This window comes from Monodelphis domestica, chromosome 1 (assembly GCF_027887165.1).
Source record: "Monodelphis domestica isolate mMonDom1 chromosome 1, mMonDom1.pri, whole genome shotgun sequence".
Classification (NCBI taxonomy): domain Eukaryota; kingdom Metazoa; phylum Chordata; class Mammalia; order Didelphimorphia; family Didelphidae; genus Monodelphis; species Monodelphis domestica.
Genome location: NC_077227.1, coordinates 423,977,476 through 423,998,757, shown reverse-complemented (window position 1 = coordinate 423,998,757; position 21,282 = coordinate 423,977,476). Strand labels below are relative to the sequence as shown.

At 34.8% G+C, this 21,282-nt stretch overlaps 1 protein-coding gene across 7 annotated transcripts in view; it reads right to left on the bottom strand.

The window, feature by feature from the left end:
* RABGAP1 (RAB GTPase activating protein 1) overlaps positions 1-21,282 on the bottom strand; it is a 226,560-nt gene that overhangs the window by 117,721 nt on the left and 87,557 nt on the right. For 6 of the 7 annotated variants that reach the window (XM_016430690.2, XM_007474620.2, XM_056812108.1 and 3 more), the window contains 4 exons: positions 15,216-15,318; positions 14,471-14,640; positions 4,206-4,380; positions 1,213-1,306 (listed from right to left, as the gene is read on the bottom strand). In XM_016430690.2, the coding sequence (XP_016286176.2) occupies positions 1,213-1,306; positions 4,206-4,380; positions 14,471-14,640; positions 15,216-15,318 (542 nt within the window). Of the gene's footprint in view, positions 1-1,212; positions 1,307-4,205; positions 4,381-5,317; positions 6,097-14,470; positions 14,641-15,215; positions 15,319-21,282 lie in introns of those variants that run through there. The other variant, XM_016430695.2, reaches the window with a different exon arrangement.

The window sequence follows — 21,282 nt, the reverse complement described above, 5'->3', positions numbered from 1 at the left end:
CTGCCCCGTAAATGAATAATCTTAAAAAAATCAAAGCCCCAAAACATAGACTCAAGCAAACAAGTGATAAATCATATGTCTTCATTTGTATTCCTCCTCCAATAGTTTCTTCTCTGGAGGTAGATAGCATTCTTTGTCACAAGTCCCTCAGAATTGTCCTGAATCATTGTATTGCTATTAGTAGTAATGTATCACATTTGGTTGTTTCACAATACTTCAGTTACTGTGTATAATGTGCTCCTGGTTCTGCTTGTTTCACTCTGCATCTATTCATGTAGGTCTTTCTGGGTTTTTTTCTGAAATCACCTTGCTCATTGTTTCTTATAGCACAATAGTATTCCATCACCATCATGTTCAGCCATTCCCCAATTGAGGGACCTCACTTTAGTTTCCAATTCTTAGCCACCACAAAAAGAGTGGCTATAAACATTTTTGTACAAACAGGTCCTTTTCCCTTTTTAAAAAAAATCTCTTTGGGATAAAGACCCAGTAGGGGTATTACTGGATCAAAAGGTATGTATTCTTTTATAACCCTTATGGCATAATTCCAAATTGCCTTCCAGAATGGCTGGATCAGTTCAAAGCTCCACCATCAATGTGCTAGTGTCCCAATTTTGCCACACTCCTTCCAACATTTATCATTTTCCTTTATGGTCATATTGATCAATCTGATAGGTGTGAGGTTGTATTTCAGAGTTGCTTTAATTTGCATTTCTCTAATCAAGAGGGATTTGGAATATTTTTCATATGACTATTGATGGCTTTGATTTCTTCATCTGAAAATGGACTAGAATAGGTCATTTTTAAAGCCTTTCTAGCTTTGACTTTCTACAATTCTCTATTTTTATTTATAGGGATATATATATGAAAATGACATTTATAGAATGTTTAGACAATACAGAATGATGAATTTTTAGGGCTAGAAGAACTGCAAGACATCATCTAATCTAGGCCCATTACTATACCAATGAAGAAACTGAGGCTCAGAGGTTAAGTGACTTGTCAAAGGCCACATAGCAGGAAAAGTACTAGAACTAAGATGTCAATTTAGATCTCATGATATGAAAACCTGTATTTTCATATGAAACCTAGTTGCTTTTGACTAGACTTAATCATTCATGCCAAGGCTTAATTATTCTAGCTTTGGTAAGGACTGCAGTATACAAAATGAAATTTCTGGAAGAAATTGGATGTTATTATTATAAAACTTACCATCTTGACAGCAGTTCTCCCCAAGTTTCAAGAATTTTTTCTGCACATTCTTTGGACACATCACCTGATCCACTCAAGAGAGGTTCATCATTATCTTTAACAAACAGAATACAAAGATAGTGTGATAAAAGGGACTGTGTTAAGTAGAAAAAAAAGAATCATCTACTAATAGAGCTGCTTGGTTCTTGTTACAAACTTATGGGCTTTAATGTGCAATAATATTTGCAATAAATTTGACCCATAGCCTTGTACATACCCATCTTTATGTAGACACATTCTCAATTGGAACCTTGCAGGGGAGAAGTTGTGGCAGAGACATTAGATGTATGGGAATGTTACTGTAAAAAAGTTCACTATTTTCTTTCATTGAATAGGTAAAGAATACAAGATCAAAATTATTCTGAGTTAAGGCTTATGTCTCAATTATTTTCCATATATTTTTTTGTTTAAATTCAGGATAATATATATATATATATATGTGCATATATACATATATATACACATTCACATTTAAAATTAGATAAGTCAATGTAATACAATAATAATTGGTAGCATTTATATACTGCTTTAAAGATTGCAAAATGCTTTACAAACATCCTTTCATTTTATCCTTACAACAGTCCTCTGGGCTAAGTATCATCATCCTCATTTTACAGATGAACCCGAAGTAAAGAAAGGTAATGTGACTTGCCTAGGGCCATACAGTTTTTAGGTGTCTGAAGCTAGATCTGGACTCAGTCTTCCTGAACTTTTAAAGAAGCAATTATAAGCCAGGCATTATTTTAGGTATTGATGACACCCTATCTACAATAGGTTTACATTCTAACAGAGGAGATAGCATCTATGTACATAGGTATATCCAAAATTTCTATCTGGAGTTTGGGGTGAAAAGACACTAAGAGCTGGAGGGATTGAGAAAGGTTTCATGTAGAAGGAGGTACTTAAATTGAGCCTTGAAGGAAACCAGAGATTCTAGGGAAGTAGAAATGAAAATGGAGTGTATTCCAGACAAACACTGGACAGTTTAGAGCCAGGTTGTGAAAGGCTTTAAAAGCAAAACAAAGGAGTTTTCATTTGAACCTAGAGGCAATAAGAAGCTACAGGAATTTACTGAGTAGGGGAGAGATATGGTCAGACATGCACTTGAGGAAAATTATTTTAGGCAAAGAGAACTCTCCCCTATCACAACTGTCCCAGTGAGAGATGAAATGTGTCAGAATGAAGAAGGCAGCTATGGGAGCAGTGAGAAGGAATCAGAAGGGAACAGATGCTATTATGATATTGTAAATGAAAAAACAACAAATTTTGGGAACTGGTCATATGTGGGCTAGGTGAGTGATGAATGGAGAATAAGGAAAAGATTATGAATCTGGGACAATTGAAGGATGGCAGTGGCCTTGAGAAAAACAGGATAGTTCAGAAAAGGCAGGGGCTTAAGTATGAAAAAAATGAGTACTACTTTGGATATAATGGCATTGTGAAAAAAGCTCTAGATTTGGCATCAGATGATATGGGTTCAAATTAAAACTCTGTCACTTTTGCTATCTATGTCATTTAAGTTTTCTGAGCATCAGTTTCTTCATCTACAAAATGAGAAAGTAAACAAGATAGCTCCCAATGTCCCTTCCAGTTCTAAATCTATGCTCTCCTTCTACTATATGCTCTACTTCTACTGTAAAGAGGAACAAAAAGAAAGTAGTGAGAAAATCATATCCTGTCCCTGAGAACTTTTGAAATCTCTTTTATTTCAGACTGCAAAATCTGACTTAATGACTCTTCCTCCAATTGGTAGAAATTATTTTATGGAGAAAGGAAACCTATATAAATAAGCTCACATAGAAAATGAATTCCTGAATAATGTTTAATATACAAAATTATTCTCCTTTAATGACTTTTAATACATAGGTTTCATAGGGGATTGTTTCTAACTGCATTAGATTTAATTACTACATTTACATAATTTACCTCAGAGTGGTGATTACCAGCCCAGAAGTAATGACACCCAGAATATTTGTTGCAGGGTTGACCTTGCCCGTAATTATGAGGAGTATGACACCAATACCAAAATGAAATTATTTCAGATGAAACAACCTTAGGATTTGCTTTCTCACAAGAAACTACTGTTTTTAGACCTTTTGTTATGTGCTGAGGAAGATATAAGTAGTGAGACCAAGGCTTTGATCTTAAGATCATCTAGTCTAATAGATGAAGGAAGTCAAATGGAGGCCTATACGATGTAGTAGTGAAAGCACTGATGTGAGAATCAGGAGACCTGTAATTTAATTCTGACAAGACCTCTGCTCTATTGGTTATGAGATTTAGGCAAACCATTTCACCCTCTGGATTGCTAAGTCCTCTTTTTTAAAATGATATGACTGTCTGAAATAATTTCTTAGCTGTTACTCTTGGAAACAGATTGGATAGGTCTCAAAAGGAAAAAAAGAAAGTCTTATTTAAATCATGCAATAAAAATGCCATCAAATCCTGTTTTTTTCAACTTTAATACTTATATATTTTATAACTAGAGAGGAGCACTCTATCTGGAGAAAGAGAACCTAAGTTTTTATCCTACCTGTGGTAATTCATAGTTGTATGGCCTTGGACAAGTAACTTAACCTTTCAGCCCTCAGTTTTCTGATCTTTAAATAAGGGGATTGTACTGGGTGATCTCTTTCAGTGCTGAGCTTTAAACTGAAGTTAAGATTCTGTGAGATATTCATCTTGAACATTTTAACATTACTAAATTCTTCTGTATTTCAAAATGTTTTCATGGCTAAAGTATTATACAGTGAAGCAACAGAGACCTATTTAGTGATCACTCAAAATTCTAAAAAATAAAACCAAACCAAAAGCCACATAAGTACAGGAAGTAACAGATATAAGTTTTGATTTTTTCCAGTTCTAACTGGAAAATGATAGCAGATAATACCAAGACTCCAAAAAAAGGCCTGCAAGCAAGTGAAGTTATAAAATAAACACAGTCTAAATCTTACCTTCCTCTTCATCATCTTCGGGAGGGGAAGGTATCATTGAACTCTGGGACCCTGATTGTGGCAGGCGAAGGGAGGGACTGGCTGTAGTTTTTCTCCTTTCTCTTTCTGATTCACTCTCCAAGCACACAACTTCATATAAAGTGTCAGTGTTACTTTTTCTGTCTTTCTGCTTAATCTTTAGAAAAGAATGATATGAATTAGGCCCTTTTGTTAATCTGTGTTTTTGATTTGATGTAGCAAACATTTAAGCACCTACTGTGTGCAGAATACTATGCTGACTGTTTTGCTAAAAGAAAAATAACAAAAATAAAAAATGGTCCTTTCACTAAAAAAGCTAGTTTCACTTAGAATGAAACAACATATACAAAGATGAGTAATCCAATTAAGGGGAAGTGGGGTGAAAGAGGGAAGGAAGAAAGGAAGGGAAGTGGGAGACAAGGAAAGAGAGACAGACAGACAGACAGACAGAGACAGAAACAGAGTGTGTCAGTAGAAAGCAAGGAAGCAGAGGCAAAGACAAAGCACAGAATGTAGACAATTTTTTTCTAGTAGTTGTTTAACAGCAGAGAGCTATGTGGTGGTAGTTTAAAGGCAAGATTATGTGAAGGCTTTTTAAGGAGAAGAGAAATATGGGTATGTATATTGGTAGCAAGGAAGAGTCAGTAGATAAAAAGAACATGGAGTTTAGAGAGTGGGAATGATTGAAGAAACAAACTTTCCAAGGAGAAAGGAAATGATGAAATCATAAATATAAGGAAAGTCAACAAAGTTTGGCTTTGAAAAGGAGAAAATCCAAGTCTTTAGTTGAGCAAAGTAAGACAGAATGGTGCATGTAAAAGGACTTTGAGATACAGGACAGAAGACAAGAGACAGCTCAAGATGAAAGGTCTCTATTTTTACAATAAAATAGAAGTTGGGGGAGGGTCAAGTAGGGGTTTCAAGAAAAAAAAGTTTGAAACAGCTGCTTTGGAAAGTGTAATGGAACATGTGAGGAAACAAAACCTAAAAGATACTAGAGCAGAAAGGATAGAGCTGGGAAGTCAGGAGGTCTGCATTTGAGTTGTGGCTCTACCACTCATTTGTTGTGTGTGGCCCCAGGCAAGTCACTGCACCTTATTTGTGCCCCAGGTCTCCCATCTATAAAGGGAGAAACTTTTAAACTAGAAGATCATTAGAAGATCAAGATTCCTTTCAGGTCTAATATTATGTATTCTAAGATCTAATCCAGCTCAGAGTTCTATGTTCTAGATCCACTCCTTCTTTTCCCTTCTATATTCTGCAGCCCTAAAGTTCTATGGATGTCCAGTCTTTCTTCTATGTACTTTGGATTACTGTCATGAAACCTTGGCTTCTGTCCAGCTTCTTCCTATTTCACTTGATGGTATTCTAAATGGGCTAAATTCGAATTATTTTCATCTTATCAAAACCTAAAAGCTACTTTTCTAATGCTGTACGATCTATATGTTAATAACTACCACAGTTGGAAATACTTCCAAGTTAAAAAAAAGGTACTGAGCCTTTGTATTGAGGGAGTGGGGAAAATGGATTTGAGAAGAAGGGTTGAAATCAATGTTGAATATATATTTAATTGTGGTAATTGTTGTTTTTTCTTATTTGAAGAACAAAAAAAGAATTTAAAATTAAGTTTAGTGTTTGTATCTCTCTCTTTCTAAAGAGATATTTAGCCCTAGCAATAAGTTTTCCTTGTAGGATAATCAATTTTTAAAATAGCATTTTGTGCTTCATTTTTGGAAAACAAGTAATGGAAATAATTTACAACCCAAATTAGAAAGGGAGAACACAAGAAATGCAGAATAAATTAAGAAAACTATCAGTCCAATAACCATTCACAATTTAAGCAAGTATTCTATCACCAATAAGTTAATGAAATTTCATTACGCATTGACAATATGCCCTGAGATATCACAGGGTGAACACTTCATCTTCAGAGTTACACTATAAGAGAATTGGATGAGTTATTTACAATACTATATTCAGTTGACAAACAAAAAGAGAAAAAAAATCTGCAGAAATTAAACAAATCATAAAATTGTGATAAAAGTTACAGTGTATTCAAGTTTGGTAAAATAAAAGATGCCTTACTAAGTTAAATTTCCTAAATTTGGGGGCAGAAAAGCTTGTTTTTTTTCCCCAGACAAATACTTGTGGCTTGTAGCATTAGTTGTTAAATTTTTCCTCATTATTCTAAAAAATGACTCATCTAAATAAAGAGAAAAGTGGTAGAGAATAAACTTAGGATGTTCCCTTCCTCATTTCTTCTTTATTATCAGGGGAATACAACACTAGATCTCATCGACTGTCATTATGTCACTTATACAGAATGGATGTATAACAGTCTAGCAGGTTCATAAAAAGTTTAGGCTTATAGAAGGAACATATTTAATTCTACATTCCATATGAAGCTATTTTAGGCAAAGTGATCCTAGGTCAAAACAAATTGTGCTACAGAGTATCATTATACTGAAATATTTTATAACCACGTCCAGAATTCAAATTAATCTTAGCCACTTTGGATCCCTACAAGTCTACATGGATTACAAAATATGTATGTGTGGCTATTTCATTGGGAATTATGGATATCAGATGAAGAAAAGCTACAAAATCTGAGGAAGAGGTCAGAATGTTTGGTACTTTGAGATTTACAAAGAGAATCCTAGACAGAATGACTATAGCTCAGTTCATAGTTACTGTATGAGGTTAGGTCACAAGCAGGGATATATCAGATAGTCTTCCTTGCAACAACCCTGTAAAATAAGTAGTAAGTCTTTTTTATTTCCATTTCACTGAAGCAAAAGTTCAGGTTTGGAGACAAAATCTTGGCCAAGGTCACAAAGAAAGAGGTAGAGTCAAGAGTGGTCTAGGTTTCCTGAAAGCAAATCTAGTAACTCTTTCATATACAATTTCTGCTATTTGCAAAAAAAATTAAATTAAATTAAATTAGCCATTTCAAGATGGAGCTTACCCTAAGGTAAATATTCAAAAAGATCTGTGATTTCATCAATTTGAATATTCTCTCTAATGATATTGATTAAGCATGCCTGCTTATTCTGTACAACTCTTGAACTTGTCTTCCCAAGAGTGCTTCAGTGATTCTACCCAATGCACTGGGGGTCTTCCTGGAATCCTGAGGGCATTGACAGAATATACATATTTTTCCAGTGGTTATCCCTAGCTCTAATCATGTCTTAAATTTTTTTTAAAAACCACATTTATATTTTATGATATCTTTTATCCTGCTTCTCCTTTGTAATTTGTTATGCAGCCTGCTCATGCTCACCATATACTTCTTGATTGCTCTTTGGGAGACTCTCAACTTCAATCTTTGAAAACTAGAGAGTTCCATAATTTGTAGCTATTAATAAAAGAAGAAGAAGGCAAAAAAAAATTAGTACCTGCTGGTACAGAGCTCATAGGCTAGTGGGGAGGACAGCAAGCCACAACTATGTACAGATAAGCTCCCTACAAGATAAATTGGAGATAATCAACTGAAGGAAGATATTAGCATTTATTAAGGGGGATCAGGAAGAGATGCTCTCAGAAGTGAGAACTTTAGCTGAGATTTGAAGGAAGCCAGGACATCAAGAAAAAAAGAGGGAGAGAGTGCCAGGCATGAGTGAGAGCTGATGAAAATGCACAATTGTGAGATGGAGTGTCTGTTAAAAGACACTCCAGCAATTACTCCAGTGCTACTGGCTCAAAGAGTACATGAAGAGGGTCAGGGGTGATGTAAGGAAGATTAATTTGACAGTTGATAAGGGCTATGCTGGGGAGACTTGGGACAAGGAAACCAAACAGCAAGCTACTGCAATAATCTGGGTATGATGTAATTAATATGGGGTCTTAGGGTGGTGGGAGTGTCAGAGAAGAGAAGGGGGTGTTTAAGTTAGAAATGATAAGAGCTTGTTCAGAAGCGGATATAATCAGGACAATATCTTTTCCAAATAGGAGTATGTGAAAGACTTCATCATCTCTAGGGAACTTTTAGATTGCTATATTTCCTCTAAGATAGTAGTAAATGCCTATTTTTTGTGTTTCCCTGCTTTAATCTTTTTTTTGAAATTATTGATATGAGGACTATTGAACAAGGTTATCTTTGTTATTTCTTTCAAGGAATCTAGTATAATATTGATGGAGAGAGTCTTTAAAGTAGCAATTTGGTTGACTAAATCAAATGCCTTTTTACATTCAACAATCATGCTACTGAAGAAACCACTAGGGAACAGAATGTCACTGGTTTTCAGCAAGGATAAAATAAGCTCTGATCTAATTAACTGTGATGTATCTGATGCAATGTGATTATATCATAACAGAATGTAACCTTAAAAAGATAATTCAAGGACTAAGGTTTTTGTCAGTGTCTCCAGGCTGGCTTGGGTGTGTGCATGCGTGCGTGCGTGCGTGCGTGCGTGTGTGTGTGTGTGTGTGTGTGTGTATGAAGGATGCTTTGGTTGTAAGTACCTGTGCACATGGTAATACTGTATAATAAGTGCTTGTTGACTGATGCCTGTTATCTAAGCAGAAAAATCACAAGATTTCAGCATCAAAAAGAACTCTAGCGGTCATCTATCAACTCATAACTGAATAAAATTCTCACTTAACAATATTCCTGACAAGGATCTCCTGGAAAATCTCTGGTGAAGGGGAGCCTTCTAAGGATGATAATTATACACTTGTTAGCAGCTGTAATTACCTAAATGAAGACACAGAAGAATATGTTGAAAAATAAGATTCAGAAATGAGAAATGAAAGACTCCAGACATTATAACTAAAGACACAATAGAATATGTTTCATAACCATATATCATTCTTTCTTCAAGAACAGAGCCATAAGACACTGGTCAGGTAAGCATCAAATGACATTAAAAATGAAATGGTTATTATAATGGACAAGAAACAACTACTTACCAAAATGTGAATCATTTTTTAATTAAACATATAGTCAACAACTTATAAGAGCAGAGATCAAAACAACCATCAAATTAGAAGAAAAGAAATGAGAAAGATATGGCATAAAACAGACTACTCCAGTCTGTCTTTTTAATAAGCTATAGATAGGAAATAAATGGGGAATAGGTAAAAACAAACAAAAACACACACAGAAAAGAAAGGCCAGAACTTTTCTAAGAAAGGTTAACCAATATAAACCAACTGCCCATCATAAAAATGAGATCCAACAAGCCTACAAACTGCCTTAGCCAGCAAATATTTACTCTCCTGATCAAAAGGAATACATCAAATAAGGGCAACACTAGTTTAGGCTATACATTCATTTAGAAAATATTGTGGAGAAGATAGTGGAGGACATGATCCAAGATAACCTCATAAAGCAATGATCCCAATGCAATGAAATTTGGGGGAGCAGGATGAAAACTAAAAAAAAAAACGATCTAAAAAACTAAAAAAAACTAAAAAAAACAACAAAAAATGGAAAACATCTGTTAGGATTTCTGTAACCATCTTTTACTGATCAATGAACAATAAAGCTACCACTTCTGAATCCTTAAAATCAATCTTGATTAAGGAAGGATAAATGGTACTATGGAAACCAAAAATCAAAAAGGCAGTAGGATTAAACCAAGTAAACAGAAGAGAAATCTTTGGTGGAAGTGACAGGATTTTGAGAATATGAAGAGCTCCTTTTGAGATAGAAACTGACCAGAAGGCAAATAGCTAGGGCTCCTTTTTTTTAAAACTATTACCTACTATCTTAGAATTGATACTAAGTTTTGGTTCCAAGGCAGAAGAAAATGGACAGACATCCCTTCTCCAGGCCTGGCTTTCTATTTACTGAACCACACTTCCCTAATAACTAGCTTTTCTTCCTTTCTCTTAACCCTTATCTTCTGTCTTCTAATCAATTCTAAGGCAGAATAGGGGCAAGGTCTACTGGGGCTAAATGATTGCCCAGAGTCACACAGCTAAGAAGTATCTGAGGCCAGATTTGAACCCCTGTCCTCTTAATTGCAGGCCTGGTGCTGTATATACTGAGCCACTAGCTGCCACATCTAGGGCTTCTTAACATATATAAAAAGGGGGAAGCTTCTGAAAGGCTTGAAAAAATTATCAAAAAGGCAATTTAAAAATATAAATAACTACCACTGATTTCCCTATCTCATCAAAAAATTTTAAGATCACTTTACACAGACATGGAAGACATTTTGATGAAGTTCTCAGAAAAGATAGCAGGTTTTCATTAGTAATGTTCAACAGAAAAAAATATATATATATACATGCATGTATATATATATATATATATATTTACTATCAGATTATTAAGAAGTAAAGAAAATTCAAGTTCTTGTTATATTTGTTTAGTATAAAAATGTATTTGACTGAGTACAGCAAAATGACATCTTAAAGGCTTTCCCTTCCAACAAACTTGTCAACCATACATATGTCAGAATCATACTTGATTCCTTGAAAGAAATAACTAGATAAAACACTACCCCATTGATCTTCTGATTATTAATATAAAAAAACATAAAATAGAGATATTTCTCACCAAAGTTATGTGACACTTTCTTGGAGGATTTCCAGTATAAAGTTAAAATCAGATGGTAAAGTCCTCCAGAAGATCTTTTTGATACATGACATTGAGTTCAATATAATTTAGCCTTACTATCTACTTAGGGAAGAGCTAAGTAGATAAAGAATTCTTATCATCAAGACCTTAAGATATACATTTGAATTGGAGTATCACATTGGATTATCATTGGATAAATCACAGAACTGGATCATCAATACATATTTCCTGAACAAATGCTATAGCTAGACAGTAAGCTAGAATTACTGAAAAAGTATAGGAGAGTGGGTTGAATTGCCCTGGAAGTTGCGCAGGGTTTTTAATGATCCCTAGTTTCATTGTCAAATAAAAACCCACCTCTTTTTTTTTAACATCAGTAATCTTTTGGTGATGCTGTATGGTTGTAAGCCACTTAATACCAGTGTCTAGAGAATTAAAATTAAGGGTCACCTATAGACAATGGAAAGATTCATGGTGAACAGGATGCAGGATATTATTAATAAAGAGCTATACTGGAGAAATGCCATAAAGGATGTCATTGGCAAGCTGCATGACTGGAAAAAAAGGCAAGGAATAACCAAGAGGGTGCCAGCATGCTATGATATTTTCATATAATTTTAAAATATCTGGAAGAGAGCACCCAACATGATAGGTAGAATTTTTATGGAGGATTTATGGGAAGGCATGAACAACAACCACAAATATCTCCTAATATTTGCCTGATATCCTTGGGAAACAGACCCAGCAATAGTATTAATAGTATCAATAGTATTAAGGGTAGATACAATTTTATAGCTCTGTGGGCATAATTCCAAATGGCTCAACAAAATGATAGGATCAGTTCCTTATCAGTACCACCTATCAGTTTCACCAACAATTTTATTAGTGCCCTCACTTTTCCACATCCCCTCTGACATTTATCATTTTGCTCTTTATCATTGTGTAGGATGATACCTCAGAACTGTTTTGGTTTGCATTTCACTCATCAGTAGTGATTGAGAGTATTTATTTTTTCCATATAATTACATATGACTTTAATTTCTTCATTTGAAAACTGTTCATATCTTTTGACCATTTATCACTGGGGACAGTTCTTATTCCCATAAATTTGACAAAATTCTCTATGTAGTCTAGATATGAGACCTCTATCTGAGAGACTGTCTATGAAAATTTCCCCCCAATTTTCTGCTTTTCTGATATTGGCAAAATGTATTTTATTTGTACAAAAACATTTCAAATTTGGTGTACTCAAAATTATCCATTCTACTTCTCACAATGCTCTTCATCTCTTGCTCATTCATAAATTCTTCTTCTATCCATAAATGTGATAGTTAATATGTTCCCTGTTTATCTAATTTGCTTATGATATCTCCTTTCATGTCTAGATCTCATCTCCATTTTTTATTTTATCTTAGTGAAAGGCATAAGATACCAGTTTATATCTAGTTTCTGCCAAACTACTTTCTAGTTATGCCAGCAATCTTTACCAAAGTGATTTTTTTTATCCTAATACCCTGGATCTATAGTTTTGTCAAATACAAGGTTACTATAAGCTTAAAAAAATTTTTTTAAACCCTTATGTTTTGTTTTAGAATCGATACTATGTATTTGTTACAAGGCAGAAGAGTGGTAAGTGCTAGGCTATGTGGGCTCCAGGGTCACACAGACTATAAACTTTTACTACTATTTATCGTATGTCTGTTCTGTTCCACTGATCTACCTTTCTATTTCTTTTGATAATTATTGCATTATAATGAAGTTTAAAACCTGGTGTTGCTAAACTTCCTTTCTTTATATTTTTTCCATTAATTCTTTTGTGCTTTATTTTTTGTTCTTCCAGATTAATTCTGTTATTATTTTTTCTAGCTCAATAATTTTTGGGTAATTTGACTGAAATGGCTTTGAATAAGTAGATTAGTTTTGGCAGGATTGCCATTTTAATTATATTGGTTCTGTCCATCATGAACAATTAACATTTCTCCAATCATTTAGATCTGACTTTATGTAAAAAGTATTTTATAATTATGCTCATGCTCCCTACAACTTCTTTTCTTTGATCTTATTTCTGTGTTCTGGGGCCAAGAGGAACAAATAAGAGGAATAACTAAATAACACCACAGATTAATAGAAATGGACCTCAGGGATACTTGTGCCTTTTGCTTTCATTTTAAACTCAACAATTTCCTGATGTGTAAATGACATACAAACTCTCTTGCATCTGCCATATCCAAGTTTTGCCAATGCCTGTCTATTTATCTTTGTAGCATCTTTCAAATATACACCCCTCTCTCCACTGACACTGCTACCACTCTAGTGTGGGCCCTTATCACCTCATATCTGGACTACTGCAAGAGCCTGCTGGTTGGTCTTCTGCCTCAAGTCTTTCCTCATTCCAATTCAGCCTCCATTATGAAGCATAAGCGATCCTGTCACCACTCCTACTAAATAAACTCCAGTGCTCCTGGAGCCAATAACAAAATGTTTGGTCTGTTAATCAAAACCCTATATAACCTAGCCTCCTCCTACCATTCCAGTTTTCTTACACTTTCCTCTCCAACATATGTATTCTTTGATCCAGTGGCACTGGCTGTTCCATGAACACAATGCTCCATCCAGAACCAGGACATTTTCTCTGGCTGTCCCCTGTGCTTGGAACATTTCCCCTCCTTCATTCCAACTACTGACTTCTCTGGCTTCCTTTAAATTCTTTTACCTATAGGAAGCCTTCTCCAACTCCTTATTCCAATGCCCTTTCTCTATTATTTCCTGCTTATCCTATATAAAGCTTACTTTGTATGTATTTGTTTTCATGTAATCTCCCCCCATTAGATTTGGAAGTTCCTTGAGGGCAAGGGGTTGTCTTTTTCTCTTTTTTGTGTTCCCAGCTAAGGTTAGCATAGAACATGGCACATAATTTATTATATGCCCTGTGCTTTTACCATAAGAAAGACAAGTATAAAGAATTTAGAAAGAAAAAAAGATTTGAACAAAGTGATAAAGAGTGAAGAAAGAAAAAATGTATACAATGACTACAGTAATATAAAGAATGTTTTTAAAATGACCCAAACTCTAATGACCTGTAAAACCTTAGCCCTGAAGAACTGAAATGGAAACATCTTCCTGCTGTACAAAGAGAAATGGAGAAAATGTAAGTGGAACAGCACTCATTCTTAGATGCAGTTGTCATGTCATTGGTTGGCTGGGCTTCACTGTTTTTCTATATTAAAAGGAAAGCTTTCAGTGGAATGAGGCTAACAGGAAGTAATTCTGATGTTAAAAATAAGAGGCAAAAATACAATTTAAAAATAAATGAAATAATGGTGTTCAAGAGAAAGTGTCTTTATCAGTTTTAGTAAACAATATTTTAAATGGTCTACTTTTATCCTTTGTAAAATATAGATAATAACATTTGCATGATGTTATTTCACAGAGATATTGTAAGAAAAGTATTTGGCAAAATTTCCAGTACTAGAGAAATGTAAGCTCTCATTACTTGAGAAAAATATTTAAGCTATCAACAAAAACCACGTTCCCAAATCCAAAAGCAAACAAAAGACCAAAATTAGTCTTTATCAATACACATATTAAAAGGCACAGATAGCAGGAAATTAAATAAATATATCTAATTTTAGAGTTAGAATCAAATAAATGCCTCTAACTAAAGACAAGTCAGTGCCACATTTTTTTTTACCCATAGAAATTGTACAGAAGGGATTAATACCTGTTTTAACTTCAAAAAGAAGTTTTCAGTAGTGCTACGTTTGCTGAAGGGCCAGAATAGCCTCTCATTGGGTGAACAAACTCGGACTTTTGTCTCTAGAAGAAATCGAACTGGTTCCTGCACTTCTGTTATGACCAAATCAACAGCTGCAGTCATGAAGAGCACTTTGTCTAAAGATTAAGAGAAAAGGATAACAACTTATTTGCAAGCTTATGACAAACATGCTCCTCTTAATTTTGCAAAAGAAACTTTAGCAAACTTAAAAAAGTAGCAAAAAAAAGGTCTCCATTAAGGAAATTGTGTATCTTAGAAATATTAACAAGAAGACTAATATATAACTAAGACAACATAAGCAGTGATTCAATTAACTGTAACATGCCTGAGTTAACACTCTTCATTTAGGTAAAGAAAAAGACTGAAACCCATGACCAAAAATTCCTTTGCAATAACTTTCTATCTAAAGAAATATTTTGTTTATAGTTCAAATTGTATTTTAATAGATTTCAATAGATTCTTTGAGACTTGAAAGGAATGTGGACGATATTTAGCTTACCACCTTCATTTTACAGATGAAGAAACTGAGGTAGTAAATTCATAACTTCCACAAAATCACAGTCATTTAATTATGACAGAATATAAGCTGTGTTGACCTACCATCAGTGATGACAACAGTATGAAGTCAATGATAACAACAATGAAGTTTATTGAGGGGCATGAACACAAATATCTTTGAGGGAGAAAATACCTTTAGGTGTTTCTTCATTTACAACCTGAAAGTGTGGGGATTTGGGGTTCCAGCTACCAGTAATGATGTAAGATTTCCCATCTGAACTTTTCCCCATAGATTCCTAAGGAAAAGAGTAAAAGTAAGTCTGAGCCAAAATGTGACCAATGTTAATGTTCATTTTGCGTTTTCTTCAAAAGTAGCTGATATTCATATGATTATAACAATTTATAAAGCAATCACATTCTCCCTTGATGTATACAGTAATCCAGTGAGAATGGTAGGACAAGGATTAGCAATACCATTTTATAGATGAGGAAACAGAGGTACAGAGAAAGTAACTTGTCAAAGGTTATAAAGCCCTTATTGGATGGATCTGAAATTTTGGTGTAGATTCCATGAACCTTGAGGGGTCTTTCAGCTGTATTGCATGCTCTCGTACAATGTGAAATTAGAGCTATAAACATGAAAAAGTGAGCTCAAGGGAATAAAGGTCCAGCACTTTGCTTTCTTAACTTAGTAAGTTCCTCAAAAATTTATTTTAAAAGGAATGGCTTTAAAATGAATAATGTTTTAAGTATAGTGGATGAACTCACTATCTAAAGGTCTCCTAAGGTGCGTCTTTGTATGAGAAACAAATACACCTCCTATCATTTATGTTTTGCAAACTTGGATTTTGCCATATCAGGTTAGCTAAAAGTGGATGGCAGAAACATTAGTGTTAAACGGGGACTTGGTGATCTTAAGAAATAACATTTTGCATAAGGAAGGAAATAGTCTTAAAAGTACAAAAGTTTAATTCTAAAGAAGAGTCCTTTGATTAATAATAAAAGAGATCCATTATATTGATATAGAAGTTTGGAGTTTGCAAAATATTTTCACATACATTATCTCATTGATTCAAGAATCACAGAATGTTAGTATAAAGGGCTCTTTTAGAATACTCAGTGTGACTATCTTCACTTTATAAGGTAAGAGGAGATCAAAGGCCAGGGAAGCTGAATAACTTGTCATAAGTCACCCAACTAAAAAGCCACAGAGTATGGTGTAATGAAAGAGTGTTAGACTTGACTTGCTGTGTGACTCCAGGCAATCACACATCTGGCAAATAGGGATTAATAATAGCTGTGGTATACAAGAGGGTCGCCACCAAAACACAATGAGATAATGTGTATTTGGCAAACCTAAAACACTATATAAATGTCATTTTATTCTTGTTGCTAGTACAGATTAAAAACAAAAATATGCTAAATGACCTTAGTCTGTACACCTTTGCTTTCTTTTCAAAGGGAATAGACTTATCAATACCAATTCATAGTTCATTTTGAGAACACAAGTAAACTGCAAAACAATTTGGAGAATGATAACCCAAGGTTGGAGATCCTCATAAAACAACAAAATGTAGATAAAGGAAAAAGAAATCTTTAGAAAGCCTACTATAGCCCAATTGGTCCTATTCACTTCAGAAGAACATACATTATTGACATAGAAGGAAAAGAGAATCAGAAGCCTAATGAAACAGATTGCCAGGATTTCAATGCCCAAGTCTTCTCAACCTCAGTGAAAGGAGGGACCACCACATCTGGTCTCTGACACTGCAAGAGCAGATATGCTGCATGAAGAAGGAGGCACTATTCTCACTCATCTCTCAATCACTGAACAACTCCTATGTGCCTATGTATGTGCCAAACACTGTGCAAAGTACTGGATATGAAAAAAAAAAGATGAAAATAGACCCTACTCTTAGAAAGTTACAGACTTAAAGGAAAAAAAGAAAAAAAATGAGCTAGACAGGAGCAAAGGAATGCAGAGGACACCTGTCCTGGAGGCAACATGGAATTGTAAAGTGGCTTAACATTCAATACTCAAGTTATCTTCAAGATGGAATTATTTGGATCAGTGAAAATTTCTTGGCTTTCCAGATCATCAGGTACAATGAAGTATTTCTTTAAAAAACAGAAATGCTCCAGTATGAAAAGCCTGGAGCAAACAAATCTGAAGAGGCACAAGGGCCTCATGGTCTGGGTCTTGAAGATTTGGGGAAGAGAGAACCTTAAGGATTGTATAAAGAACAGAGGGTAACCAAAGGATCTCTGAGCAGGTCCAAATGAGAAACAGAAAGCTCTTCCCAAAGAGAGAGTTGGGTAGTCTTTGGAGGAAGCATGTTTGGCAGAAGAAATGATGACGCAGATCCACAAATATGACAGGTGGGACATTAGTCAATAAGTCAGATGGAAGAAGAGGTAAACAGTGTGGGCTGATGACTCCTTGCTATGGGGTATTAAGGCAGCTATCTGTAAACCTTATAAAAGATGACTACTACCTGATTTTGGTGGAAATTCATGTGGGCATAAATGTTACTGCCAGAAGGCATTGCTAAAGAGTACGAAGTCTTAGAAAATGAATTGAGGATATAATCAAAGGCGAAGATGATATTTTCATCATTACTGCTCATGAAAGGTGAGGGATTTTTTAGAAGGGAAGAGCAGATTTGGAAAATAGGCAGTTTAGAAGATGATATCTAAAAAAATGTATCTGAACTCCTGAACCATAGAATAAAACAAGAATGAGATGTTCCTGGGCAGAAATAAAGTAACCTTAAAAAGGGCCGGTAAGAGTTAAATTGCCTAGTCTTGCAATCTAATTCTACGTGCTTTAAACTGAAAAAGAAGAGGGATAAAATTACCTATGGATCCTACTGAGTAGCTTTAAAGTAGGAAAAATAAAAATGAAATACCAGAGTTCATGAAAGACAAAATTCCAATAAAAGAGTCAATAATAGAATCTATGGCCTAAGATGTTTAGATTAAAATGTACAAAGTTCGGCTAATGAACAAGAACAACTGGTGGTTCTAATATCAGTAAACAATTTGACTTTTCATCAAGAATTGATGTAAACTATAAACTTGAATATGGCTCTGTATGATTACATTTTATTCAAGAAAAACAGAATAGGCAAAAAAGGGGGTGAGGAGTAGCAATGAATATTAAAAAATCCACTCATGAGTAAACCCAAGAATATCAAGAGGGAAACAATAGTTAATCAACCAATGAGCCTTTATTAAGTACAAATTTTTGCCAAGCTTTGTTCTAGGTGTGGGATGTAAAGACAAAAATGAAACAGTTCTTATCTCAAGGCAATGGAAGAGACAACATATACATATATAAATAGATACAAAATAAATAATTGTCAATGAGGGGGAGGTGAGAAAACAGTAGGAGCTACAGAATCCTTAAATGATTATTACAGTGAGTACTGAAAAAAAAAAAAACTAGACATTTGAGGTAGAAGTGAGAAAATTGATTCCAGGTAAAGAAGTCAGCCAGTGAAAAGGAATGGAAATGGATGTTTGGCAAATTATGTGTGGAACAGCAAAGTAGGTTAGTTTAGTTGAACCAACTAATATGTGAAGAAGAGTGGTATAATTTATAAGGCTGGAAAGGTAGGCTAGAGCCATGTTTTGAAGGGCTTTAAATGCCAAACAAAGGATTTAGCATTTTAACCTAAATGCAATTGGGAACTCCTAGGAGATAACACTGCCAGAACTGTACTTTAGAATACTCTCTATATTAGGTGTGTTAAGTAGGGGAGACATTTAAAATGGGACCAATTCAGAGGATAATTAATCTAGGCAAACTGATGATGGAAGGCTATGGGAATAGAAAGTCTGGGACAAATGCAAGAAATGTTGTGCAGGTAGAATAAGATGTGGTAATTGACTGAATATTTAGGGTGAAGAAAAGTTTTAAGTTGAAGATGATTTCAATGTTGTGAACCTGAGTGAGAAGGAGAGCTGTGTTCTGTGATATGGAAAGGGCGTTTTACAATACACAGTCCATTGCAAAAGGTTCTTTCCCCATCACAGTTCTTAGCAAAATTGGGGAAGTTAAAAAGGGGGTATATTTGGGAGGAAAGTTAATAAATTTTGTTTGGGGAAAGCAGAGTTTGAGGACATAATAGTTTGGAATGTCCACCAGGCAACTGATAATGAGGATCTAGAACTTGGGACTCGAGAGATCTATATCAATCTGGCTACCATCTGTATAGGGATAATAAATTAAAGCTATGGAAAATGATAAGGTCAGTAGGAGAGAGATAGAAGAGAGCAAAAAGAAGGACTGGGGTAAGCCTTGGAATATACCACCAGTTAAGAGTGATCCATTCTAGATGATGATCCAGCAAAAGTAGAATAACAGTCTTACAAGAGGAGAATAACAAGAAAGTAGTCATAAAAATTCAGAGGGAACAGGGATTCAGGAATAGAAGATAGTTATCAAGGTCAAATGCTGCAAAAAATCAAGAAGGATGAAAATGAAAAATGTATGAGATTTGGCAATTAAGAGAACACTGTTAAGTTTGGAAAGAGATTTTAGTTGAGGGATGAGGTTATAAGTGAGTCAAAAAGCAGAGTTGAGAAATAAGTGAATGAAGTCTGGAAGTGGAAAAAATGGGCCTGGAAAGCTTTTTCTATCAATTACCTTACTATTAAACATTTATTAAGCACCTACTACATGCCAGGCACTATCCTAGGTCCTAGGGACACAAATATCTTACATCACAATGAGGGATGCATTATGTACACATATTAGTAGTCAGAATGACTGAAATAAATGCAAGACAGTTGTGGAAGATAGTCCCAAGTAGCCTGTGCATCAGAAAAGGCTTCATAAAGATGGTGTCATCTAGCCAGATAACAAGCATTTATTCTGGATTCACTAGTGCCAATGATTGTGCTAAGCACTGGGATACAAAGAAAGATGCTTCTGTTCTAATAAAAGAGGTACTATTCAAATAACTAAGTCCAGATATTATATATGTAGTACAAAAAAGAAGATAATCTCAGAAGGAAGACATTATCAATACGAGAGACTGGAAAAGGTTTCTTTCAGAAGTTGGGATTTACACTGACATAATTGTTCATATGTTTATGTACAAATATGCTGTTGCTATTATGAATATTACAGCTAATATTAACAGTATGGATTTCGCCTCTCTAAAATACTGGTGCCTATTATTCACCTGCAGCACACTGTGTGAGATCATCCAAGTTATTTTTTCTTCTTCTTTCCTTTTAAGAAGACCCAGATGGTTGCCTTATTGTGACCTAAGCCTAGATAACTTGTCTTTAGGAGTCTGTTATATTAGTCCAAGAGAGAGGATATAAGCACCTGAAATAGGGAGGTACTTGTGTGGGCGATGAGAAGGGATATACTTGACTATAGTAGAGAGAGAGATGAAATTTAGCAACTGACTGCATATGTGGAGTGAGTGATGGAGAGTGGAAGATGATCTTAAGGTTGTGACCCTAGCTAACAAGAAATGCGGTAGCTTCAGTTAGTAGTAATGCTAGTAGTAGTAATAATAGAGAAGCTTGGAAGAAGGTTTTTTTTTTAGGGAAAAATATTGAATTCAATTTTGGACATGCAGAGTCTAGAGATGCCAATGAGATATACAGTTTGCAATGTTTCAAGAGACAGTGACATGAGACTGGAGAGTTCAGGGGAGAGATGAGAGCTGGAAATATTGATCTGGGAGTTATTTTCATAGAGAACATAACTGAATTTACAGGAATTGGTGGGGCCCACATGAAAAAGTATAGAAAGAAAGGGTAAGAGGGCCTAGTTAAGAGCGTTCCGGTATAATCACAATCACTGAATGTAACATGAATAATGATCCAAAAAAGAAACTGAAAAGAAGTCATCAGATGGGGAGTAGGAGAATCAAGAAAAACATCATGAAAATGCAAAGAGGAGAGAATTGAGGAGAGAGTAATAAACAATGACATGCTGTAGTCATGGAGGATGAGGACTGAGAAAAAGACTTAGCAATTAAGAAATCATTGGTAACTCTGAAGAGACAGTTTTAGTTGTATGAAAAAGTATAAAAAGCATGAAAGAATAGAAAATGAAGTGGGCTAGTTGTAATAAGAATGAGAAGCAAGAACTGTATGATTATATCCTGGCAATATTAAAATACAAAAAGAACCAAAAGAAGATCTCCATCAGGTTGCAGATTCACAGAACAGGTTGTGATTTCCACAGTGTGCCTAACCACTGTGTTGCTAGACACCCACATCCTCTCTCATCT